The sequence below is a fragment of the Hemibagrus wyckioides genome, linkage group LG08 (genome assembly GCF_019097595.1).
Source record: "Hemibagrus wyckioides isolate EC202008001 linkage group LG08, SWU_Hwy_1.0, whole genome shotgun sequence".
NCBI lineage: Eukaryota > Metazoa > Chordata > Actinopteri > Siluriformes > Bagridae > Hemibagrus > Hemibagrus wyckioides.
In genome coordinates this window covers 14193982-14221109 of record NC_080717.1, presented here as the reverse complement: position 1 = coordinate 14221109, position 27128 = coordinate 14193982, and the positions used below count along the sequence as shown (strand labels likewise).

Genomic DNA, 27128 nt, shown 5'->3' with positions numbered 1-27128 from the left:
AAATAAACTTTTTGGGTAGACAACCTCAAATGAACCTTATGAATTTATTTTGTGATCCCAAAGCTTGACCATCTTAGATTTTTTATAGGTTTATAATACATATTTATATAATGTATTAATAATACAGGACTACAGTATTATTTTAACATTTATGTCTGTAATATACATGTATAATGTAAGCGACTAAAAACCAAAGGAATATTCTTTTCACTGACTTAACAATTTACTGGGAAGTGTTGTGCTAAAACAGGAAAGCAGTCCTTATGGCTATACATGAAGCAGAGCAGCCTGGTTTAGTAGGTGCATGGCTGTGTGTTCAGACAGAAGCTGAGACATTCATTTGATGAAATGTCAGAACCAAAACATCACTGTTCGAATTGTAAAACAAATAATGATTTTATGCACAGTGACATTAAATACACTCCATCTCTTTTGAAAAACTTGCTCCTGCCATTATGCCCCATCTCAAATAAACAACTCTGACCATATATTTAAAAGTATTTGCTAATCTAAAAAATTCAGATATCACAAAACACATATCAGAAGGTTTGATTGCTACAGGAGAGGTTGTTACCTATGTAGTTAGGTGAGGGATATCCTTTAGCTATCCTTTGGGGATACAGTTTTATTTTTTAACACAGTTCACTCATTGTACTCAGTTATTTATGGTTTCAGATGGTGATCATGATCACTTATTATTTTTGGTGTCACTATCACATCCCGGCAGCACATTGGTGAGCTGCTGTGAAGTAATTTGATCCTCTTCCTGGAAAATGATTTTTACTGGGTTGTAAACACAATTTCTTCCGTGCTTGCCTGTCCAATGGCTGAAGGACATGTATATGATTGCAACTTTAGATTTTTCTTTAGATGAGCAGTATCAGCTTGATCACTGGAAAAATTAGAGCTGAGTTCACAATGCAGTTTACTTAAATGCATGACAGCCAGTGGGACAGCGAATAAATATAATCATGTTATGTATTGTTTAAAATGGTGGAGTGAGTTCAAGCAGTTAAAAAAAACATTTAAATGTCGAGCCTTATGTACGCTTAAAGGCCTGATCTTGAAATAAGCCCAATTTTACCCAATACACTGGTAAGAAAAACCTTTAAATATATCATAGGTTTCTAGTACATTATATAGGGTAGACTGATAGGGTTATTTGTTTTACAATATTTAAACTCTAAATTGTAATTCATAGAATGAAAACTGTGTGAATTATAGAATAAATGTTTCAATAATCTTAGCTTTCAATCCAAAATCTCTGTGAATAGATGGATTATTATTAGCATGATTAGGCTAATTTGCACTGAGCAGTTTATGGCTAGTTAAACAGCCCAGTATAATGGCCTGATGGCTGACTTTCTTCGAAACCTGGCTACTTGTTTGCAGTATATAATAATTAGTCTAAGGGTAGCTAGCTTTATTGTGCCCCTTTGAGCCTAAGATCCCAAATATGTTTCGGCTAATTCTTTATATATCAGTAAATCATGATCATATTCCGGTTCATTTCCTGTCTTATATATGGATATATTCACAGCCTTATGTTTCATAGGTGAGTTCCTTTTTTATTTTTTTTTAATTATTTTTTTAAAATGTCTTCTTACTTCAGCCTATTTACTATTTTGTTATTTTCACCACTATGATGAATGTATATATTAAAGGATGTACAAGAAAATATGGTATGAAAGGCATGTTGTTTTTCATTAGGGCCAATCCCCTCTTATAAGGGACAGGTGGAAACCTTACTTACAGCTTTTGTAATCTGCTGGTGCCTGTTAATGTTTTCCTGCAGGGTGATTGTGGCAAAAGTCTACTTTAGCCTACTGTTGTTTAGAAGAAGCTCCATTGCTTGATGACTGGCTAACACTTTTACACACCATTCATATTTAACTATGTGTGCATGCACAGTTCAACAGAGATGTTGATGGAGGCCAAAGACAATACACGTTGTAGACTGAGTGCCCTTAAGGCAGACAGGTCACAGGTTCATGTTATTTATTAAAAAAAAAAGATTCAGCCAAAACCAAATTAAGAGGGCTAGCCATTCAATGAGTCACGTGACTGGCAAAAGGTTATAAACTAGATGAAGCAAATAAGAGAATGATAAACAGTCATGGGCTATGAGAGTCATGAGACCTAGCTAAAGGGTGGGAGTGGGCTCATTGTACAACATATTCTCAGTCTTTTTTAGCACCTCTACTGCATTTCCGGGTCTTCTTCTACTACTCTGTCATCAATATTTTAATATAGATGCATGATAAAGATCTTCAGTGACTTTTACCAGATATATAAAAATACTTGCAAAGCCCTTGCTAGCAAATTGAACAAAGATTTCAAACGGTATGCTTCATCATACATGCACACTACAGATGTAAGAAAATGCTTGTTATATAGGTCAACTCCAGTAGTCAAAAGTTGTTTAGTTAATCAGCAAAAGCAATTTTATTTTATACAATAAAACTGCTTGCGTAAACGTGCTCAGTTCCAAAAAAATAATAATAAATAACAAAAGTCAAAAGTGAAAATCGTTCATTTTCAGAAGTATGAAGCCGGTGTGCTTAATATTTAATGATATTATAATAATATTTAATGGCCAAGCATGCATGTGTTGAACAAAACTTTCCACAGAAATAAACCAGATAAAATGATCATAGCAGGCTACAAAGAGAATAATGATGTTAATGAGCGAGCAACCAGGGCTTCACACAGAGTTGCAAAAATATTAAATGGCAGCGAAGATAGGTCAAACTTGTTTGTACTTCAGCCTTATCTTGTACTTTGTGGGATGCATGGAATTTTTTTTGCTTATTTGTGAACCTTTTGTGGAAATTAAGTAACTGAACTTTCAAGATTTATATTTGACTTTTCCTGTTGTAGACCACTTTGGTGTTTGTAAACAATGAAATGTACATGGAACAGGAAACAGAAATCTGGATATAAAGTTTTAATTTTAAAGTGATTATAATTGAGACAGGCAAAGGTGAGGAAACATTACCTGATACAAAAGTAAAGGGAATCTATCCTCTTCTGGTTGACACTAGATAGTGTGATTATAATTCATTTCTATTCTATAACTCAAAACCTAGTCAGATGGTTCTTTATTTCAAACCAGTTCCCAGTTTAGTAAAACACTATCATCATTGCAGATCATAAAAAGTTCACACAGGTACTGCAGTGTGACACTATTGACTTTTCGGTCATTGGTTGTATTTGCTGAACATTTTAGGAGCCAAACACTGGAGCCAATCCAGTGTGGATAAGGCAGAGGTGATTTCATGCCATATCTTTTGGTTTCTAGTAAGGACTTGCATTCTGGACAAACTGGAGCTTGTTTATGTACTTACTGGAACACCTGGGCAGAAAGGCATAGCAATAATCCAACCTAGTGGTAATAAATCCATGGACTAGTTTTTCTGCATCATGTGTTGTTATATTTCTGATGTAGCAATATTTCTGATATGAAAGAAGGCACTACTTGTAATATTTGCCGGCGCTTCAAATGAAAGACGCCACAGCAAGGTCTTTTACTGCTGTACATGATGTAATTGAGTGGTAAAGCAAAGCTTACTTGTAGCTGCCAGTGGTCTTGGCACAAGTGCTTCTGTCTTGTCAGAATTAAGAAAGAGGAAGTTATTCAGCATCCAGTATCTGATGGCCTTTACAAATTCCTACAGATTTTTAAGCTGGTGTGTCTCATGTGGCATTGCAGAAACATACAATGTTGTGTAATCAGCATGACCGTGCAAGCTAATATTATGTTTTACAATCAGTGGTGTAAAAAGCTGCAGTAAGGTCAAGCAACACAAATAAGAAGACACAACCCTGAGTAGAGACCAATACTACATCATTTCACCACTTTAACCACTGCTGGGATGAGGCTTACATAGCCTCATAAATCCTCTCTGTTAGATTTTATGGAAGTTATTATTTATCCAGTAAGGGACGAATGGATTGTTCGTAATAGAGGTTTTAATTGTTTCAAATATCGAAATATATCTTTGAACAAATGCGTAGGTACAGATTCTACAGTTTGTTGTGCAAATTAGCTTAGTTTTTTGAAAGGGGTGTAAAGCATTCTAATTACTGATCTGATATGGATATTTTCATCTATGTGGTAGTTATCAAGTTTTTGCCTGATATCAAGAATTTTGTCATTGAAAAAAATCATCATCCCTGCAACATGTTGGTATGCATGCTTCTCTGATGGTTTTATTCCTAGTTAACTTTCCTTAAATTATTAAATTAGAATCCAAGATCATTTTTATTTTATTAGGTTGGAAAAATATATCGATCTGTCAGCACTAAAATAGTTTCTGCTGTTTGGAATTGTACCAATTTAGTTCTAAATTTTGAGTGGTCTGTTTTAAGGCGCTGCTGTGATTTCTATGCCAGGTAGTTTGTCTTTTCTCTCTCATTATTTTTAAGTGGGGCTATGTTATCTGGAGTGTAGCAGAACTTTGATTATAACAATTCAGTCACTTATGCATTCATTTTGTGGTGTCAGGCTGTGATCCAGGCATAACATTATGAGCAGTGACGGGTGAACTGAATAACACTGATTATCTCCTCATCATGGCACCTGTTAGTGGGTGATATATATTAAGCAGTAAGTGAACATTTTGTCCTCAAAGTAGGAAAAATGGGCAAGCGTGAGGATTTGAGTGAGGTTGACGAGGACCAAATTGTGATGGCTAGATGACTAGATCAGAGGATCTCCAAAACTGCAAAATCCGACAGTTGCTCAGACTGCTGAAGAAGTTAATGCTGGTTCTGATAGAAAGGTGTCAGAATACACAGTGCATGATAGGTCAGTGCTGTTTTGGCAGCAAAAGGGAGATCAACACACTATTAGGCAGGTGGTCATTATGTTAAGCCTGATTGGTGTATTTTCTATACTTAATCTAAATGTTAAATGAGGAGTATGTCATAGGTGGGACCTATTACGTTCTGATTAACCCCTGTAAATGCAATCTGCTAATTCATAAAGAGATTGTAAATAATAGTGGTATTGGTTGGGTAACCTTTTTGAGGTTATGTATGTTATGTCGGGGTAAAGAATTTTAAATGCATCACATCCATGTCCAGGTTTTCGGTGTGATTAGAATTTAGTTAAATTTATAACTTCATTATAAATAACTCTGACATCTCCTTTGCCAGTTAGATGAGGGTGATGTATATAACTGTGTCTGGGTGGACTAACTTTATTTAATGCTATGTACTTATTTGGTTTACTCCACCTTTCTATTGAACACAGTACATTTATACAGTACATCCTGCTCGTTAATAGTTTCATTTTCCATGAGTGCTTTAGATGTAAGATCTAATATTCAACAGTTCTAACTTCACTTAAAAGGTGCTGACTGTGCAATTGGTAATATGATGTTAATTAGGGAAATAAAAATAAAAAAGGCAATGAACAAGGTCTTTGTAATGTCATAAGCACAGGTTTACTTAAAGGGAAGTGTGTGACTACTGATATTGTTCTTCGAGCATATAGCTAGAATTCATTGAAGGGCAGAAACAAAATATAACAAATGGCATGGGATACTATGTCTTTGCAATTCTAGGCTGAAGGCACAGCTATTTACCCCTGTAAGGCTGGTGACAAATAGTGATGCAAGGAGTTATACTGTGTGGGAAGCCTGGTGTTCTTACCTTACTTCATAACCTAATGTTCCCTTTCAGTCTTTCGAGTTGTGTAACACAGAGTAAAGGACACATATTCATGCTAGGTACAGATGTAGCCAAGGGGAGTATAATGTTCTACTGTGCCCCTAGGTAATGTGACATCATCCATATAAATAATGGACATTGTGATATTACTGACTTCCCCTATTACTAGATCCAGCCCAAGGCATTTCTAAAAAACTGACACTATGTTTTAGCATATACAGTATCTCAGAAAAGTGAGTACATCCCTCACATTTTTGTAAATATTTTATTATTTCTTTTCATGTGACAACACTGAAGAAATGACACTCTGCTACATTGTAAAGTAGTGAGTGTACAGCCTGTAAATTTGCTGTCCCCTCAAAATAACTCAAGACACAGCCATGTCTAAACGGTTGGCAACAAAAGTGGGTAAACCCCTAAGTGGAAATGTCACATGAAAAGATATATAATAAAATATTGACAAAAATGTGAGGGGTGTACTCACTTTTGTGAGATACTGTATATTGAACTGGTGAGAGAGCATATAGACCCACAAATGACCGTTGTAAAAGTTGTTGTTGTCTCCGAGAAAGCAAATCTCAAAAGTCATCTAGTGAAAATGCACATACTGTGATTCCTGATCTGCCTTGGCCCATCTTTCTGTTCAAGGGACTAGGGACTGTATGTGTATGCAGTACTGTTATGGCTATAGGTCTTTTATTTGAAAGCTATTCAAAACTACCTTTTGGATGGCACAGGGGATGTACTATCTCCTGAACACTCCTGTTGTGTACTTTTACAGTGTTGTGTTTGTGTTTTATGAGAAACTGCTCCAAGCCAGCAGCTGTGAAGTGCTTCTGGGAAAATGGATTGAGCTGCAAGCTTACAAGCACTCACATGCAGTTTTGGTTTCACTTCTTGCCTATGCAAGATGCTCTGTAAAGCCTCCTATGGCACACTTCCATGAACCTGTGTGTGCTGAAGACCCAAGGTTATGTTCTTGCATGAGAGGGCCTACTAAACTCATGCCAGATGTTTTTTTTCTTTTTCCAACAAATATATTTTATTTTGGATAATGCTCAATATATAAATAAAAAAAACTATAATTTTGCATCATTTGTTTAATTGGGTTCTTTTTGACTAGTTTTAGATCACATTTCGGGCCAGATTTATTCCTAGTAAACTTTGCTACAGTATTAAATAAGATTGTAGCATTATTTGTATCTTCTATTAAGGTGGAGAAATATATTGGTCTAGCAGCATTAAAACATTAGTAAAACAACAATTTCTAAAACTAAGAAGTCTGCCCTTCCCTGATTCCCTGATTGGAATTATACCACTTTAGTTTGATTTAGGGCTGCAGTTATCGATTATTTTAGTAATCGAGTGTTCTACCGATTATTCCATCGATTAATCTAGTAATCGGATAAGAAGTACATTTTCTTTATTAAAGAGAAATTCTAAATATGCAAGAGAAAATAAGACAGGTCTCTTAAAATGAACAACTAAGTTGTTTCCTATTTACAAAAATGAAAATAATCATTTGCATTTTGAATGTCAATTAAATGCACTAAATAGGATTACTATTTAGTGCATTTAATTGACAATCAGAATGCAAATACAAATATATAAATTAGAAATTGGTTATTTGGAGAATAAACCCTCTTAAATGTCTCTCTACATACTGGTGTGTGTGTGAGACAGAGAGAGAGTGAGGCTATCAAAATGAATGACGCTTAAGCTTTTACAAAACTAAATTAGGGACATCATAACTAGCCACCGTACTGATTTACGGTTTTAAATAGTCACTACACGTAGCCACAATCCACATACATTTATACCGGCCTTAATTCTTAATGTCAACTAGCAGTTATATTGTTTTAATCTAAGTGCGAATTTTCATATTGATTTAAGCTAAGTGTGAAGCTTACGTCAACTCTGTCGACTTAAACGATCTGTGTGTTTTCGAATGAGAGATTAACGCTGTGAAGTTAGTTTGATATTCGGACATTAGACAGACATTCGGAAACGGTATTTTAGGGACCGTCAACAAATTTCTGTACAACTGAAATGTTTTAACTGGCTACGTGCCCCAGTTATTCTAATTTCTTCTTAAATATACATATGCCATGCTTCATTGCATACAGCTTTTGTTAATGTATTAATAATAATAATAATTTAATTAATAGATAGTATTAATTATGCGTCATGTGAATTAATTTGTAATTATTTATTTATTTTTGAATTAAAAAAAATCACTATTCCTTCAAAACTTCTAAACGAAGCTTTGAGGCAACAAATTTACCTGGATAATTTTTTTGTTTTCGAATTACTCGAGTTACTCGAAGAATTGTTTCGGCCCTAGTTTGATTACATTTATGCTGTTATTTAGTGGTCTGTTTTAAGATGCATATGTGATCAGGAAGGGTGTACTTATTTTTTTGGATTTCTGAATGTTGCTTTACTTTTGGTGGGAAAATGACTTCATATTAAGATCCGTTGGACATTTTTATGTAGTTGGTTGTTTGGTTAAAAGTATGGTTTTTGTTTTTTGTGGGAAAGCCAGGTGTACAATGGCGGTGAAGGAACGTGTAGAGGCTGTGCTGAATGTGGGCCTGCGGGTTCCCAGCATCATGCTGCTGGAGGTGCTATACCGCTGGGATGTCAGCTCCTTCTTCCAGAAGATCCAGAGGAGCAGCATGAACAACAACCCCCTCTTCCAGTATAAGTACCTAGCCCTCTACCTCCACTATGTTGGTAAGTCCAGTTTCATGAATTTATAATACCTTGGAATAATCTGGAATAATAATAATAACTATAACATTGTCAATTAATAGAATGCAGTTACATTGCTTTAAACAGTATTTAAACAGACAGAGAATGTTATAAACAGCTATCTAGAATTGTTTGGCATCAGGGACTCTCTTCTAAATACATTTTGTGATCAGTTATGCCCTGTCGCTTGAACTGTGCTTGCTACTTCTGTTCAGAAGTGAAGATTATAGAATAGAGCGCTCTCCAAATTCTATCCAGAAATATCTAAGAATATAGTAAAAACCGTTCATTATTTAACAGAATTAAACAAACAACAATAACAAAACCTAGTGTTCTAAATGGCTGGGAATCGGTCTCATGTTACCACTCTATCTAATGAATGTGGCTTGGCCTTGCTGGGTCTGTGGATAATGGAGGTGAGATGCAGACAGAGATGACAGAACAGGAAATGAGGGGGGAAACTTAAATAGGATGGCAGGATTCCAACTTTATATAATGGGGTAATGCTTCAAATCAGGTCATGGTATTATTTTTGGTGTGATGTGATCTGTTTCTGGCTCTCTTCCTCCTTTTCCCTCATAGCTTATATGTCTCTCTCTTCTCTTGTCTCTCTTCCTGTGTTACTCCCTCTTTCTCTGTATGTCTGTATATTTTGATCTTGTAGTTGGAGCTTCCGGTCTCGTGTTCCGAAATTCAAAAATGTTCACTGGAGCATAAGCATTGAAATGCCATTAACTGCCCGTTACTCTCCCCACACAAATGTTTTCATTAACAGACAGTGGACCTCCTTTATCAAACTCATGAAGGTGTGTTGATAAATAATATAAATTTGGTAGATAGACCACTTTATTAATCCCAGAGGGAAATTCAAAGCACTTTCTTGGCATAACTGATTTCCATTTAGTGACACCAGTAAAAGTCCATAAAAGGCAAATGCCACTGAGAGCTTAAAATGATGACTAAACAATAAAAGAGATCTTCCTATGTGTTGCATGCTCAACCACTGCAGCAGCAAGAGGCACAGAATATCTACCTCTTATAGGGATGCCATTCTTTTTTCCTAATTGAATGGGTACTCTTATTTTTTTGGACTTGCTTTTGATTGATTTCTGTCAAGCTATTAATGTGTAATAGTTGAATTTCCAAAGTTCTTTAAATTACAATGTGTACTTTAACTACATTTGTAGAATTTCAGTAACAAATACCAGTTACACAGTTTGAAGCCCATTGTGTGAGTTTCAAATCCGTCAGTCACCTAGAGTAAATTTCTACAAATTCATAAGTTCTTGTGGGATACACAAATGCTCTGCAGAACAAACTGAATTTTCATGAATACCACGATTCTTGTGAATATGCGCATTTACAAATAAAATTCTTTGTATTCAGTTTGGTAAATGAGGCCCATTGTGTCTGTGCATACATTGTGTGGCACTAGAGAGAATTTTCCCATGAACTGTGTGAATGACTGTTTTTCCTTGCCTTTATGAATTGCCCATTATGGTGTTATTTATTTATCAGCTTTATTCACTCCACACTTTCTGTTTTCTCCAAACTTAGCAAGCTTTTCTATTAGCAGTTTTTGCAATAAATGTGCCAATGATCTCCAGGAGAGGCAGTTGTCTTTTAGTATACACCTGCCAGGCACAACATTATTGCCACCTGTCTAATATTGTGTTGGTCCCTCTTTTGCTGCTAAAACAGCCCTGACCTGTCATGCACTGTGTATTCTGACACCTTTCTTTCAGAACCAGCATTAACATTTTCAGCAATTTGAGCAACAGTAGCTCATCTGTTAGATCTGACCACGAAGGCCAGCCTTCACTCCCCACGTGCATCAGTGAGCCTTGGCCGCCCATGACCCTGTCACCGGTTCACCACTGTCCATTCCTTGGACCAAATTTGATGCTCTGATCCAGTCGTCTAGCCATCGCAATTTGGCCCTTGTCAAACTCGCTCAAATCCTTACACTTGCCTGTTTTTCCTGCTTCGAACACATCAACTTTGAGTACAAAATGTTCACTTGCTGCCTAATATTTCCCACCCACTAACAGGTACCATGATGAGATAATCAGTGTTAACTTCACCTGGCAGTGCTCATAATGTTATGCCTAATCAGTGTATATCTTGTATGCTTCAAGGTTTACACCATTTACACATAGAGCACATGGCACAAGTAATCTCCATAGAGCTGTTTTAACAAGCACACAGTATTACATGGAAGCCTTAGGTTTCAGTAAGCAAGCTATAATACAAAATTCATTTTAATGTCAAGTCCTCAGTAATTTGACCTCACAGAGTAAACTAGATGCATTCAGTCAGCATACAAATCCCAGCCTCTAATATTGTGCATTATTTGACTTTCAGTTATAAGAGCAAACCAACAGGATATTACTCGTACCCTTAGTAGAAGTGGTCCTCACTCAAACCACAAGCCAAAATTATTGAAATATGAATGGATTAGTACATTAATAGACTAATAGGAAGGACTAATAAAAACTGAATTCTGTTATAGTTCTGCAGCAGTGCATATGCATTTAATGCCAGTACTATCAGTGTACCTTCGGTCAAAATCAAGGGTACACTGATTTTATTTAGAAAGAACAGCAGTGCAACTTTATGGAAGATCACTAAAGATACATTTAGATCGGGTGTTAATCACATTTGATGGTAGAATGAGGACAAATATAGAGCCATAATAGAACATCTTTAGTCAGCAAGCCCACTGGCAGTGGCAGCTTCTGCTGCTTGTGTTTTAATATTAACAATCTCTTGTGGAGGCAGGATGCTCAAATTTCTGCTTTTGTACATTGAATTTTCTTAAAGCTTTATTTTGTGAATTTTTTGCAGCAAAGCTTCTTAGGGAATAAAATGAGCCAGAAGAATTTGATGAAAAAGTATCAATATTTAACTTTTTAATTCTAGTTTTGTCTTTCTCTAGCAGGTTTCTCAGTCTGATGCACCCATTTTGTCCTAATAGATAATTGTTTAATTAGAGCATTTGCTTCTGTAGTTTTGGTGTCTGTTCTCTTACTGACAACATAAGAAGTGTGTGTGTGTGTGCGTGCGCCTGTGTGTGTGCGTGCATGATGAGATTAACAGAAGGTGGAGTTAGACAAGAGGCTGAGCAGTGTTACACAGATAAAGCTCTCCACTGTTACACAACATGACGGATGAGGCAGGCATGGCAGTGGAGTGATGAAATTCTAATCTCTTGCCTTACAGTACTCACATGCTTACTCTCATTCATATCTGCACTCATTCATGCAGACGTACATGTGATTTATATGTGCACTCTGTATACAGTGCCTTGCATAAGAAATCACTCCTTGAGGTTAATAGTATTTAAGTATTTACTTATTAAATTCTTAATAAATATTTGAATATTGGGCCTGTGAAAATGAAGGGACTGTTAAAAATGGCTGTAATGGACTACTTTGGCTAAAGCACATATGCAAACAAGTTTTAATAAATTGTACTTACCTTTACTGATGTCTGCATTATTTAAATGTGCAGTAAATGGAAAGGTGATTGACGGGCAATATGTTTTGTCCATTTTGAAAACGAGCTATCAGTGTTCCATTGGGTTTTTTTTTTTAACTTCACAGCATTGGGTGTACAGCTGAGAAATAACAATGTTAAAAAAACATTTATGATTTATGTATAATAATGTATACATAACAAATAACATTTTTGAAGTTGCTTCAGATCTTAAGTGTTGACTGTTGTGATGGGTTGTGATCATCTGGTTTGTGTAAAATCTCATCTCATGGTTTTAGGGATGTCTTTCCAGATCTTAATTGTTGTTAAATGAATTTATTTACGGCTCTGTTCCTGGGAGCAGTGCTGTGACACCACACTGTGTGGATTTTAACATAAAGCTTATGTTGTTTCCTTGGTGGTTAAAATTGATCTGATCATTTTTGCAATAGTTTGCAAATGGCTGTTTATAGCTGGCAGTTTCATATAACCTATGTTGAGCTTACAGTCACCAACTTCTGTGCCAGTGCTTTAGGCTACATTTGAAACAATGAAAGTAAATGAATTGGTATAATAAGTTGGTGTAGCATATTATACAATTTAATGATGTACTAATTGTTAGACTTTTCGGGTTCATGCCGAGAAGTCATCTGAGCTGATATCAGGGAAGGCAAAAAAACATGCAGAGATAGTGATTGGATAGTGAACTCTTCAAAAATTACTGAGACCAACAGGGAGTATTTATACAGAAGGAAGGTGTAGTATGCTGTGTTATCTATTGATAAACAAAAGACGTCATCTGAAACAGATGGGGTGGTTGATGTGTTTACTGGTGGTTTGGCAAGTTCATTCTGAAAAGGGTTATCTAAATTATGGAAGAAGAAATTATCATGGATTGTCTGTGTTCAGCACATGGTTATCAAAACAGAACAGAAAATATCATTTTTGGGAACCTGTGAGGGAACACCTCATCCCAACTGTTAATCATCATGGTGGAGGGGTGATCATTTTTAGCTTATTTTGCGGCCACAAGACCTGGGAAACTTAGTCATTGAAACAGTGATGAAGTGTTCAGTAGCTTAGTTGGTATTTAGGCCCTGATTTTCTTTTTCTCATTACCCTATTTACACAGAAGCTGTTAGTATCTCAAAAATGTTGTGAAGAAATTGTAAATTGGGGCACTGTGCCAATAAAATGCATGAATGCTAGTTCATACAGTTGGTGATTAATATTACACTGTTGGTTGCTTATTTGCCATGTCCACGTCTGATTAATTTGTATGTGTTTAACAAATGCTTTTGCATCGATCCTTGTTAATCTAGATTTGATTACTGCCTTTGTTTACTTTTCCATTTACTGCTCTGGCTATTGACCTTTCTTCTGTCATGACCTCTATAATGTCCTTGTCTGCTTCCACAGTCATTTTGAATAGGATGCTTTCTTCAACCAATGTTACTATGCCAACTATCCACTGTAAGAAGCTCATTAGTGAGCTTATATATAGGGATTGTATGCTTACAAAGTTTTCTAACATAGCTGTCTCTCAGGTTACATTCTGAGTCTGGTTTTGCTGACCCTGCCTCGTCAGCGTCTTGTTCAGCTCTACCTGTATGTCCTCACTGCTCTTCTGCTTTTCGCTGGACACCAGATTTCAAGGTAAGCTTCCAGAACATGCATGTATGCTTATTGAATATGTTGGCACTCCTATACTATCAAATAGTTCCCTTCTATTGGCTAGTATTTCAGGACCACTGTGATAGTGAAGGTTAACACATTCCTTTCAAGATGTGTGAAACCAGCTGCCCTATCTTTTCAAACTGCCGCTCACTGCTGGATGAACACAAATTGCCTACCTTGGCACAATTGGCTAGCATCAGTATGGCCAACAAGGAAGATGTATGCATCTTCTACCCACAATAAGGACCTATGCTCCCTTGACTCTTTGCCACAGATGGCTATGGCATCTTTGGGATTTGAACTGAATGACAGACTGACTGCATACTATAGCTCATAGTTGATCATTGTCCTACTTACAACCCTGAAGACCCTTCTAGTCTAATAGCTTTCCACATGGTTGTGACCACAGAAATTTGCATTTGCAAAACACAAATTTTGACCACATGTGGCATGTAAATGAAAAGTTGTTGTTGCTGCCATATATTGTGCTGCGTAGTTTATTATAAAGCATTGGAAATACACAGAACTAAAAGTAAATATAGTAAATGTCAGTATACATGCTGCCTTTCATAAGCATTCACCCCCTTGAACTTTTCCACATTTTTTACAGCCTGAACTGAAATGGACTTGGATAGTATTTGTCATGAATCTGTATAAAATAATAATATTTGTGTGTAGTGGGGTATCAATATATTTGCAAAACTGAATGCAAAACTATTTACATACACAAGGCAATCACTGTACAAGAAATTACTGCAGTAAATTTTAAAGATCGGGTCTAACCCTGAGCACAATATACTGGAAATTTTCATTTCCCCTGACCTGTCTCTGTCTGATCATTTTAAATCTGGGCAAAACCTGGCCCAAAAAAGCTGTTCTGAATACCAGGAAATAATAGTTAATAAAATGGCTTATTTAATAGTGTCTGTTGAAGGCTAATGAAGTAAGGATTGCATTGATCACAGATTACAGATTTCTGTTTGTTTATTTTCATTTTTACAATGTTTAAGCTAAACCAAGCATGACCGCTATTACAGGCAAATTGTAACGTATCCCACTGCCTGTTTGCTGAATTCCCAGAGCTAAAGCTAGCCTGGTGTGAGTGTGTCTTATAAGAGTGCTACAGTATTGCTGTCTTTCAGAGAGTCTGACTTGAAGCTTTAACTGAGCTTCAGCTGACATTTTTATAAGAGAAGCTTGTGTAGTCTGAGAAATGTAGTCAGCAAAAATGTCTTCGGTTTACTCATATAATTAAAGAAGTGACGCTTGGTGGAGTTTTTGTATGCAAAGTGCATGTTTTCAGTTCCTGGACTGACATGTTCAGTGCTATGTGTTTTCCGTTTTAGGGACTTAGTGTGCCATATGCTTTGTTTTCTTGGTTTCAGGGACTATGTACGTGGTGAGCTGGAGTCTGGGTATGAGGGCCCGCTCTACTTGGAGCCTCTGTCTATGAACCGCTTCACCACAGCCCTAATCTGTAAGTAGCTTTAAAAATCTATTTGTTTTCTTCACATTAAGGGCCATGTTGACTGAGGTCTTGTTCACACATCTAGCATCTTACATCTTAGTGTGGCATTCCATCATGATGAGCTCACTATTTCAAACCTCAGTGTTTTTTTCTCCACTGATTATCAGCTGAAGATTTAGCTTGTATCAGCTGATCTCATTTTCTGTTCCTTTATAAGCAAGGCTTATACCCAAAACTTCCCTTTTTTCATGTTTTTAAATGGTATATCTTTCAACACTTTCTCTTACTCTGACCTCTGTTTTTGTCTCTCTTGTGCTATAAGACACTTCAGCAATTATCTTAAGGTTTTTGATGCCTAATTAAGTCCACTCAACTAATCTCAATGTGCAGTGCATTGGGAAACCTCACATATACCACTGTAGTAATACTATATATTATACATCCAAATAGACCAACAACCATACCATAGTTATTGGGAATTTAATGATAATTTGATGAATTCATCATTACTTTGATTTATTCTGAATGTTGCATTTGTGCAGGCCAGCTGGTGGTGTGTACTCTGTGCTCATGCGTCATGCAGACCAAGCGGATCTGGCTCTTTTCAGCCCACTTACTCCCCCTGGTGGCCAGATTGTGTCTTGTCCCTCTGGAGACAATTGTGTTTGTTAATCGCTTCGCCATGATTTTCACTGGACTAGAGGTCATCTACTTCCTAGCCTCTAACCTGCTAGTGCCCTTCAACCTTGCCAAGACTGCATACAGGGAGCTGGCACAGGTCAGGGAGCACAAATACACTCCATAACCTACCAGGGAAATCAGACAAGCTCCAGTCACCGCACAATAAATCTTTAGTATTAAATTAAAACTAACAATTCGAATGAACTCGTTCAATGTTAATCTGTGTCTTAAATATTTCTAAAGTAGGCAGTATTTTAGCAGAGCATGAATAATTGTGAATAAATCTTTAAATCAGTAGTGTATTAAAAAATCTTTTAATTTTCATCTTTAGATCAAAGTTATAGACTATATTGCCAAAAGTTTTGGGACACCCCTCCAAATCATTGAATTAAGGTGTTTATGCTGAAGCATTAAGTGTTCCTTTTACTGGAACTAAGGGCCCAAGCCCAACCCCTGAAAAACACCACCTGTATTCAGTGATTAAAGGGGTATCCCAAAACTTTCAAAACTGTCTCTGTTCTTGAAATGATTTATATTCTAATTGACACTAACAAGGGTAATTTCAGACCCTGAACAGGAAATAAAGAGTATGTCGTAGGCTCTTATGAATAGTTGATTATAATAGACTACTTGATTGTTTAAAAATTCCTTGCGATCTTATGTAATCAAGTATTTGTGAATTTGAATTTTATCAGAGATTTTACCACTAGTTGTAAGGTTTTTAACGGACTATACTTTCAGAAATCTATAGAATATGTTCCTGGGATATAATTATTATTTATGAATTGTTTAGCATTGTGTCATTCTAAAGATGCTCTATGAACAATATTATCTGATTGAAACAATAATCTAAATTTGATTCAACCAGTTGAAAATATCACATTGTCTCATTAAATTTTTTCCATAGATGCAGTCAGACCCACCTCCCCTGCCAATCATAACACAAGTAGATATGTTGTGTTGTGATCAACACAGAAGTGCTTTAGCACTTAACAGTTACTTTAGTAGGTTTTTTAGCCAGATAATTTTATTAAACTTAAGTAGAAGTAGAGGTATATTTGGATGAGGACATTTATTTTTTTACTTGAGAATTTTTTCCCATAGTAATGGAACTGGACAATTAGTTTTTGATGCATCTCTAATATGAAGTGATTTTATGAAAATTGCAGCATATTTTTTATATAACATTGCAAGATTAAATTATTAAGATTAGATTTTCTTTGTGTTCCAGGTGGTGGAGGTGTATGGGCTTCTGGCCCTCGGCATGTCCCTGTGGAATCAGCTTGTTCTGCCCGTGCTGTTTATGTGCTTCTGGCTAGTTCTGTTTGCTCTGCAGATATACACCTATTTCAGCACCCGAGACCAGCCCACTTCTAGGGAGAGGTTGCTTTTCCTTTTTCTCACCAGGTAAATGGTGGTCACCATTCTAAATCCTTTTTGTTTTTTGGATGCATCTGTTCTATAAGAATAACTACAGTCTCCCACTTGGGCTTGTTTCAGTTTTAAGCTGGAAACTTTTATAAGCAAAATGACTTCAAACTTTGTCCAGACATGTTTTTGTCTTTCTGCTTTATAGTATTGCGGAATGCTGTAGTACTCCATACTCCCTGCTAGGACTGGTGTTCACAGTGTCATTTGTAGCACTGGGTGTGCTCACTCTCTGCAAGTTCTACCTGCAGGGCTATAGGGCCTTCATGAATGATAACACAATGCACAGGTACTATGTGTGTGTTTATTTTATTTATTTATTTTTATTTTTTTGTAAAAATAATTCTTGTCCCAGACACACCTTGTCAGGATCTCATTATGTTGCCCAGTCCTCTCAGCATCATTTTACTGTGCCTAGCTAATGCCGGACTAATGCAGTTGTTTGTAACTACAAAAGTAAATGGCTTAAAACCTTTCTTTCAGTATGGATTTTTCAAATGTACTTTAGGCATCACATTCAAGAATGTTTCTGTTACTTTAATTAATACTCCAATCAACTGTTTGATTAAGCTAGTTAAAAGAATATGAACAACTGTATATTTAATCAATTTTGTTTAAATGATCTCATTGTAAATAAGATAAAATCTTATGTATGGAATCTGGTACAAATATATTGAGAATTGTTTATTATTAATCAAAATCTAATAGTGATTAAACTGTTAAAATATATGAAAATCCAGGTGTTAAACATTTGAATTCAGTCTCATTTTCTAGTCTGTTGAACAATAGACAGTCACAGTTTACAGAAACCCAGATACATATTTATATTTCCTATATGTCTGTATAATATAGAATAGAATAACAGGCAGTAAATCATCAGTTGCATAATGGTATAGTTTAGATTTATACTACTGCTACTACTACTACTACTAATAATAATAATAATGTCTTGCAGTACATCAGTATAATATCCCTGCCTCATCAGTACAGTAATCTCTAAACTCCAAAAACTGTATTAAATGGAAAAAGTTACTTTCTTCATGTAAGCATACACCTGTATGGAACAATACAGATTCTGGATTGTAACACCCATAATTTTTAACACACATTCAAAGACAAAATTAATTACAAAATACAATTACAAGTACATCCACCATTACTAAGAGAAAATAAATTGACAGTCCCACACATCAGTTCGTACCCTTTCAGTGACTACAAAAAGGTCACTGAAGAGTTTCCTTACAAAGCAAAAAATAATGCACAAAATAGGGTTTTGTACTGTACAGAGAATACACCAGAGACATGTACACCTCAATATGATTTTTTTTCTTTCTTTCTCTGTTAGGGGAATGACTGAGGGAATCACACTGTTGATTCTGGCAGTTCAGACGGGTCTAATTGAGCTCCAGGTCATCCACCGAGCCTTCCTTCTCAGTATCATTCTCTTTATTGTGGTTGCTTCCATTTTGCAGTCTATGCTGGAGATTGCTGACCCCATAGTGCTAGCACTGGGAGCATCCAGAGACAAGTAAGCTGTTTCTCACAAAACACATTGAAAAGTAGTAGTATGCTTAAACGTCCACTTTAAGGCCAAATGGTTATAGCTGTTGCATCAGAGCCAAGTGCTGGCTTGTTAACTGTGAGATTCTGAACACGGTTTCTTTTTCCATGTTGTACACTGCTCAAAGAATTCTAGAAAGTATAAACTATAGTAAATCCACAGTAATAAACTGTGGATAATAAATGTGGTAGCTGTTAATATGTATATTGCTTGTTACATGTAAAAGAAAAATCCCACATCAGCAGTTTCTGAAATACTCAAACCAGCCCTTCTGGTACCAAACGTCTTGTAACGGGTAAAGTCACAGAAATCACATTTTCCCTGCTTTGATGTTTCCCTGCATGTGATCTGAATATGCAGACCTTTGTGCATGGTGCTGCTCCCCAAAGATTGAACAATTGGATAACTGCATAAATGAGGAGGTGTATACGTGTTCCTATTAAAGTGTGAAGCAAGAGTATGCTACCAGTTGTTGGAGTGCCACTGAATTGTAATGACGGTCATAAACATTTTAATCTAGGGCTTAGAATTATTGCTCAATTGCTCAAAAAGCTGCTATCACTGCAATTTTCTCTCTGTTTCTGTCTCGCTCTGTCTTTCTCTCTTTCCCTCTCTCTATCTGTCTCTCCCTCTGAATGCAGGATTCAAAAGCATTTCAACTAGAACTGCTTGAATTTAGCTAGTTGCGGGATGTGAAAGTGCCCCCTTGAGTCAAGTCACCAAGTTTGCTAGGGTTTTTAAGCTAAATTGGGCCAATTTAAAAAAAAAATAAATAAATAAAAAATAAGAAATGTGTGCAAAATATAATGAACATGTTTTTAATACAAGACATAGAAAAAGATTTTTTTGGCCTGTTTCAGGTGCAGTTTTTGTGAGTGGAGATTTTGCTGACAGCTGGTGGCCCTTTACATGAGTGCACATAAACTCTCTTGGTCTCTTTGAGAGCTAATGCTAAATTATATGTTTAATTTCGTTACATACTAATACACAGATTTTATTTTGTTGAATCTGAATGGATTACAGTCATTATTAAGTTTCAATTATTGTAATTTTATTATTTTTAATGTTTTAATCGTTGAAAATAAAAAAAAAAACAAGGAAAATGTAGGCAATGTTTATTTTTGCTGTTACATAAAGGCATCATACTAAAATATCACCATGTTGGATCATACCCAATTTAAATCTTGTGCATCGTTGCACTCCTAGGTTCAATGAAAGTATATTTCAGTTTGCAAGAGTGAAATAAAAACAGTGAAATAGTTCAGGGAAGCTAAAACTCAAAGCAGTGTTAACATTAAGAGTGGACTGTGAGCTCTCTGGTCAGTTACAGTGTAAGAGACTGAATTTTATCTCTGAAATATGCAGATCATATTTGTTTAGAAGCAGTATTTGTATTTATATGTTCATGAATTGCATCATTTTTCTACAAAAACAGTGATTTTTTTTATGCCTGCTCTGAAGAGAATAAGAGTTTCTTATTGTAATGTCTAACAAGGTTGGGGTCACTTGTAGAGTGACCCTCTTGAGTTTGATCTTGGTTCAAATCTGGAGACTAATGTGGTCATTACAAAACACTGATTCTGTGATTCTTTAACCATATCTCTGTTGATTTGGAATTTAATCGAGAGCTCTACGCAAGTCTGGACTCTTGGCAGTGGTAACCAATAAACCCTCACCCTCTCAAATTTTAAGTCTGTTCTCACTTCATTATGAACTCCTAGCCAGTTCAAAAACTTGGCCCAGATGCAAGTTTTTGCACCTGCCCATCCATGTGATGTAAAAGAAAATGTGATTCATCAGAACAGGCCACCTTCTTTTATTGCTCCATGGTCCAGTTCTGATGCCCACATATCCATTGTTGGCGCTTTCTGTGGTGCACGGGGTCAGCATGGGCACCCCGACTGGTCTGTGGCTATGCAGCCCCATACGCAACAAACTGTGATGCACTGTGTATTCTGACACCTTTCTATCAGAACCAGCATTAACTTCTTCAGCAATTTAAGCAGCAGTAGCTTGTCTGTCAGACTGGATCACATAGGCCAGCCTTCACTCCTCACGTGCATCAGTGAGCCTTGGCTGCCCATGACCCTGTCACTGGTTCACCACTGTTCCTTCCTTGGACCATTTTTGATAGATACTGACCACTGCAGACCGGGAACACCTCACAAGAGCTGCAGATTTGGAGATGCTCTGATCCAGTGGTCTAGCCATCACAATTTGGCCCTTGTCAAACTCACTCAAGTCCTTATGCTTGCCCATTTTTCCTGCTTCTAAACCATCCACTTTGAGGACAAAATGTTCACTTGCTGCCTAATATATCCCACCCACTAACAGGTGCCATGATGAGGAGATAATCAGTGTTATTCACGTCACCTGTCACTGCTCATAATGTTATGCCTGATTAGTGTATTTAATATGTATTTAGTGTTATTACTGTAAGGTACATTTTGTAGTTAGTTGTATATCTGATCTAGATTCTGATGCAGCTTAGGTATTATATATTTTAAAATTTGAGGTTCCATGTTATCTACTGGCATTCTTTCCATTAAGTAGTGCCACCTGTCTAGCTTAGTAAGTACATTTTTCAATCCTCAGAGTACACACTAAGCGCATCAGCTTTGCAAGATTGAGATTTAAAGTTTGATGCATCAACTTTTCATGTGATCTATTTTTGTTAATCCCCTACCTGTCTGTCATTATCTTTGTAATATCTGTTCTGTCATGTTCTTTAACATTAAATGGAACTTTTTATTTGCAGGAGCTTGTGGAAGCACTTCCGTGCAGTCAGCCTGTGCCTGTTCCTACTGGTTTTCCCAGCTTACATGTCCTACATGATCTGTCAGTTCTTCCACATGGATTTCTGGCTTCTCATCATCATCTCCTCCAGCATCCTTACATCTTTGCAGGTAGATATATTGGATATATTCTTAAACAGACGCGCACACACATTAATGGGTATTTGATGTGTGTGACAGCTTGAAGTTTTTCTTGTTATGCTTCCTCACTGAGTGGGCGAGATGTTATGTTTTTGGTTTGTCCATCTGTCTGAGATTCTCATTGGCTTGTCATGTCAAGAAAACATGTCTGAATGTAAGAATTATGTGGACTTCTAAATGTAACTCAAATAAATTGATTAGATACTGTGACTTCGATTCTTTGGAATTGATTTTTTCTTTAATAGCTTCCTTCCTGTTTGTCAGAGATGTTACTTGTGTGTTCATGTTCAGGAACTCGAAGCCAATTTTTGCTTTTTGACAACCTGCCTATGTCTGTCCAAGATATAAGATTCACATGATCCTCAAGAATGAATGGTTAAATATAAGATTTATATGGAATTAGCGTTACTGATTACTGGCTAAACACCTTATAAATTCTGCCTTAAATTCAGCAGGACAATTTGATGGAGTGCGATTGATAAATTTTAATTTTGTTTCTTATTCTCTCTGCACCTCGGTTTCCCAAGGTGTTGGGTACATTGCTGATCTATGTGCTCTTCATGGTGGAGGAGCTGCGCAAAGTGCCAATGGAGAACATGGACGATGTGATCTACTGCGTGAATGGTACCTACCGGATGCTGGAGTTTGTGGTGGCTCTGTGTGTAGTGGCGTATGGTGTTTGTGAGACAGTGTTTGGCGAATGGACAGTGATGGGATCCACAATTGTCCTTGTACACTCCTACTACAATGTATGGCTTCGGGCACAGCTGGGTTGGCAGAGCTTTTTACTCCGTCGCGATGCCGTCAACAAGATCAAGAGCCTGCCTACAGCCTCTGAACAGCAGCTGCAGCAACACAATGACATCTGCTCCATCTGCTATCAGGTACGAGTTTGAATGAAATTCTATTATTAGTCATTCGTATTTTAAACAATGGAGGGAATAATTATTGCTTTGGGGGAAAAAATAGGTTTTGGGTTGTTGATGTTACAGCAATGGCTGATTGAACTGATTTAGATGCAGTTAAAATAGAAATGTAGAAAACTTTTTAGTGTAGAGAAGACCAAAACAACTTGTCTTTTCAGTCTTGTTTTACCTTGTCAGTCTGTGTTCATGTTTTCTGCCATGCAGTTTAATACAGATTTCAGTCCTTCTTAATGGTCAAGCCCATTGAATTACCTATACTGTACAGTTTGACCTATACTTTACCTAAAGATTGTACTGAATTTAGTGACTACTCAATGTACTAATAATGCTGAAAAGAGTTATATTACAAATTCTGTCCAAAACTGATCACAGTCCTCACACAATCATCTTGACGTTGTCACTGGCTAGAAACACTTTTCTACTGAAAGGTATGGCACCATGATGTAGAGGTGTGTGATGTAGAAATTGTTACTTCTAGACAGGCAAAGCAGGCGGGCATAATTTCTTCATCTTCAGTAAATGCTTAATATTGGTCAGGGTGACTGTGGTTTAACATGAATGTTTTACTGCAGAGAAAACAGAGTTGATTATCAAAATATTGTTGACATGGGTTTGGTCGCAGAATTGGTCAGAATTCCCATTAAGGTCTTAAAATTTGACTGTAGTCCAGGCAAAATAAACTCGTTTCTGAACTGAATTCTATAACCAACAAAAAGATGTGAGAGTTAGTTTTGTGAACAAAACTGAGGAATCCGTAATTAACTGAAGTGGGCATGCACGCACAAATATTTAGAGAACAAAACACAAAAAATATATACCAAAATCTAAAGCTGTTTTGTTTTTTACTAACAGGAAATAAGCCGGTTCCTAGTCGATGGCAAATGAAGTCAAATACAATGCTAGTAGCTTTAGCAGAATATTGTGATTTTAAAATGTTGAAAATCACACAACATGGACTGTTTTGAAAAAGACATTTGTAAGAAGTCCTCTGGAGTGTAATCAGAAATCTTTTTCTCATACAATATCAGCACCTGGCAGACCCACACTTCTTCCTCTACATAAGTAAAGCCGGAAATGAATACAAAACAGGGTTTAAATAGTCAGAAAACAAGCGAACAAGTAATTAATGTGAAGATAATTAACCCATAAGTTTGTTTGAAAAAGGATCACAATAACATGAAATGTCCCCATCTCCTGGTCAAACAAAAGAATGCAGGCTGAGAACTACATAAGTTGGCTTGTAATAACCTACTTAGATAATCTCTGCAACCGTTTCTGCAAAACAATGAATACCAAATCCATGTTAGTATATGCTTTTTACATGGTGGGCTTGGCAAAACACTTTTTCTACAATTTTTTCTACATTATAAAAACATTCTGAAAATTTATAGACCTGATGCAAACTCAAACACATATGGTCAGATGCATAAATATTTGGACATGGAAATTTGTACTTATTTTAGCTGTCTCCTATAATATATTGAAGCTAAAATGAAATCATGAATAATGGCTCAAAGAGAAGAGTTTTAGGTTAATGTGAGTTTAAATTTGAATGTTAATTTAATATTAAATTGGGTGAATGGTGTCGTACATGTGGTCCAAAATTACTTGGACAATATGAAGTCAGCAGAGTTGGCAATGCCAGTGATGTCAACCATCATTAGCCTGAAAAATCAAACCTGTCAGAGAAATTAAATGAGAGATTAAATTATTAAAAAGAAAGAATGACCTGGTGAGTTCACTAACAGGTGCCATGATGAGGAGATAATCAGTGATATTCACTTCCTGTCAGTGCTCCTAATGATATGCCTGAACGGTGTATGATTCCATCTCCTGAATGTCATCTGGAAATACTTACACTGTGTTGTGGTTCACTTTGCAAATACAATGCAAAATCAGAGAACACAGAATTTGTTTTTATTCAGCAAAGTAGTATATTTTTGCCAAAAATATTTTTTCTTTTTTTTCTTTTCGTTTCTTTTTTTTTTTCGAAAAATAAATAGATGCAAGTAAAATCTGTCATCTTGTTGGATCAAATAGCAAATGGCTTTCTATTTACTATATAGTACACATAGTCTAACCTAATGACATTTAGACTGCGTATAGTGTACTAGATGCACAATAGATGCCAGTATGAAATTTAGCAAAGACAATGTGAACTTTGAGAGCTCATGCGTCATGAGACTTAAATAGTATGAAACACAGAGGAGCACAAAGGTGTGGCTATTAAAATAGTGGTTGTTATTGCTTTGTGTCAAAGAGAAGAAAAAGAGTGAAATTTAGTTGATTACATCCATCACAATGCGCTATGCCACAATTCACATTAACCTCCTACTTTCACACAGAAAAGCACTATAGTTCTTCATGTTAACAAAGTATAATGCAAAAATTTTATATTGCCCCAGTCAAAATGGTGAGTTTTTGTGATGTAAAAAAATTAAACTAAGGTAAATCATAACACATTTTTCCACCTTAATTTGATAAAGCAACCAACAAAATTGTTTAGGAAATATAGGAAAATATAGGATAGGGGAGCTAAATGGGAGCCTTTTCTCAAAGGGGAAAAAACAAAGAAATAAATAATTAGTTAATGGGTGTGCACATTGTGCAATCAGGGGTTTTTTTTTTTTTCTTTTTTGTTTAAGACATTTTTATTTGTTTTGCTGGTTGCTAAATCACTGACCGTTTATATCCATGTAAGTGTTGTCATGACTTTTGTGTTTTATCCTGCTTCAATGGTTCAGATGTTGCTGAAGGAATAATAATCCATGATTTCTACATTTCTGTTTTTCCTTTAGGACATGACTTCAGCTGTCATCACACCATGTAATCACTTCTTCCATGCCAGCTGTTTGAAGAAGTGGCTGTATGTGCAGGAGGCCTGCCCTCTGTGCCACAGCCAGCTAAAAAGCTCAGCACAGCGGGAGGCAGGTATGGATGTGCTACCACAACCTGATGCCACCATCCAGGAGGCCCAGCCAGAGGTGCCCATGCCTGACTCAACCTCAGCTGAGGTGGAAAGTGTTGCGGAAGCAGAAACAGAGACCAACACTCCTGCTGACTCTAAGCTTCCTCTGTCTACCACTACAGGCTAATAGCTGCTCTTGCCAGGCTCTCAGACCAGAAATGAGCCACACCCCTCTGATGTCATACTCATACTCAGTAAATGCTGGCCAAAGGAGGAGGAATATTTCTGAATATGGGATTTGGTGGGTAGCAGTGTTTCTGTTGTGGTAGCTGTAGAACCTGTGTGCCCAACAGACATCCTTACAATCAGACACTCCACATTATGTCCTTTGTACTTATCTGTAAACCTGTTGCTGCTTTTATAACTTCCATTTTTGTTAATTGCAGTGGCGTTTTGCTAATAGGAATGCCTGAACAGCTTGCAAACCTGCACCATGTCCATGTCAATCCAAGGTCTAGAGGACTACAAACGGATTCTAGACCTTACCAACCTGAATGTGACCATGTGACCTTTAGTGCATTGGTGCGCTGTATGCACCCAGTACATATTCACTAGCACGCCTTTAGTATTCACAAAGATCAGTAGCTATGAGTTTTTTTGTTTGTTTTTGTTTTTTTGTTTTGATTTTTATATATATAAATATATGTATATGCCACTGCATTTGCACTAATGTAACACAAAAGCAATGCTCCAAAGTTGTCTTGTCAGGTACCAAATATTTTGGTGTATATGCGCATTGGAACAAGTTCTAGATATAAAACATAGTTAGTACATAGTGTAAATGTCTTTGTAAAACTGTTTTGATATGCAGAGGTATGTGCAGAAGTAGGTGTTAAGCAGCACCAGGTTGTGTGAAGTGGCTGACGCTTGCATGAGCACTTTAATGACCACATGTGGTCAAAGTGGGAAAAGCTAAAGGCCATGGATGTGAACTGGTGACAGCAGATGACCAAACTCCCTTTCATCAGTATTATTTGGCATTTATTGCATTTGTGAGCATGAATACATTGAACAATGTATGAGCAAACTAAGCAATGCCACTATTATTTATTAATTTGCAACTTGACTAATTTTTACTAAAGGACACTTGGCTTAGAGGGAAAGGAATTTTTACTTTTATTAAGGGGGGGATTTTTTTAAAGAATGTTTCAGACATATTTTGCCACTTTAACTGAGAATGAAGAGCCTGATCCTTGCATCATTCTGATTTTGTTCTCTATGTTGCTATTTTACTACATGAATATGTGAACTGATGTCCTGAGCGAGCTGACTACTGTTTGGACTGCAACTGAGCTCAGTAAAATATGCCTGAGGTTTGACAATGAATGTGAGAATAAATCAAAACCTACCATACGAAACCCATCATTATGCATCTCTTTAACATTTTGAAATTACAGCAAGACCTTGTGGATACTATAAGCTGCATTTGATGAATCCAGCAGATTCACACACACCTGCAGACATATAAAGGCATAACACGTATAGACTCTACACGTGAAAGGTGAAGTAATACATTTGCTGAAACCATTAAAACTGTCCAACGGTAAGAAGACGACCAGGTTGCATGCACACATTT

General features: G+C 36.5%; 1 protein-coding gene across 2 annotated transcripts in view; it reads left to right on the top strand.

The window, feature by feature from the left end:
* Positions 1 to 26910, top strand: part of rnf145a (ring finger protein 145a) — a 29178-nt gene extending 2268 nt beyond the window's left edge. The window contains exons 2-11 of one of the 2 annotated variants that reach the window (XM_058397772.1): positions 8222 to 8412; positions 13455 to 13563; positions 14970 to 15061; positions 15595 to 15830; positions 16965 to 17140; positions 17310 to 17450; positions 18507 to 18689; positions 21481 to 21628; positions 22186 to 22542; positions 25383 to 26910. In XM_058397772.1, coding sequence (XP_058253755.1) covers positions 8229 to 8412; positions 13455 to 13563; positions 14970 to 15061; positions 15595 to 15830; positions 16965 to 17140; positions 17310 to 17450; positions 18507 to 18689; positions 21481 to 21628; positions 22186 to 22542; positions 25383 to 25679 — 1923 coding nt within the window. In that variant the 5' untranslated portion in view covers positions 8222 to 8228 and the 3' untranslated portion in view covers positions 25680 to 26910. Of the gene's footprint in view, positions 1 to 8217; positions 8413 to 13454; positions 13564 to 14969; positions 15062 to 15594; positions 15831 to 16964; positions 17141 to 17309; positions 17451 to 18506; positions 18690 to 21480; positions 21629 to 22185; positions 22543 to 25382 lie in introns of both variants that reach the window. The other variant, XM_058397770.1, reaches the window with a different exon arrangement.
* The last annotated feature ends 218 nt before the right edge of the window (positions 26911 to 27128 follow it).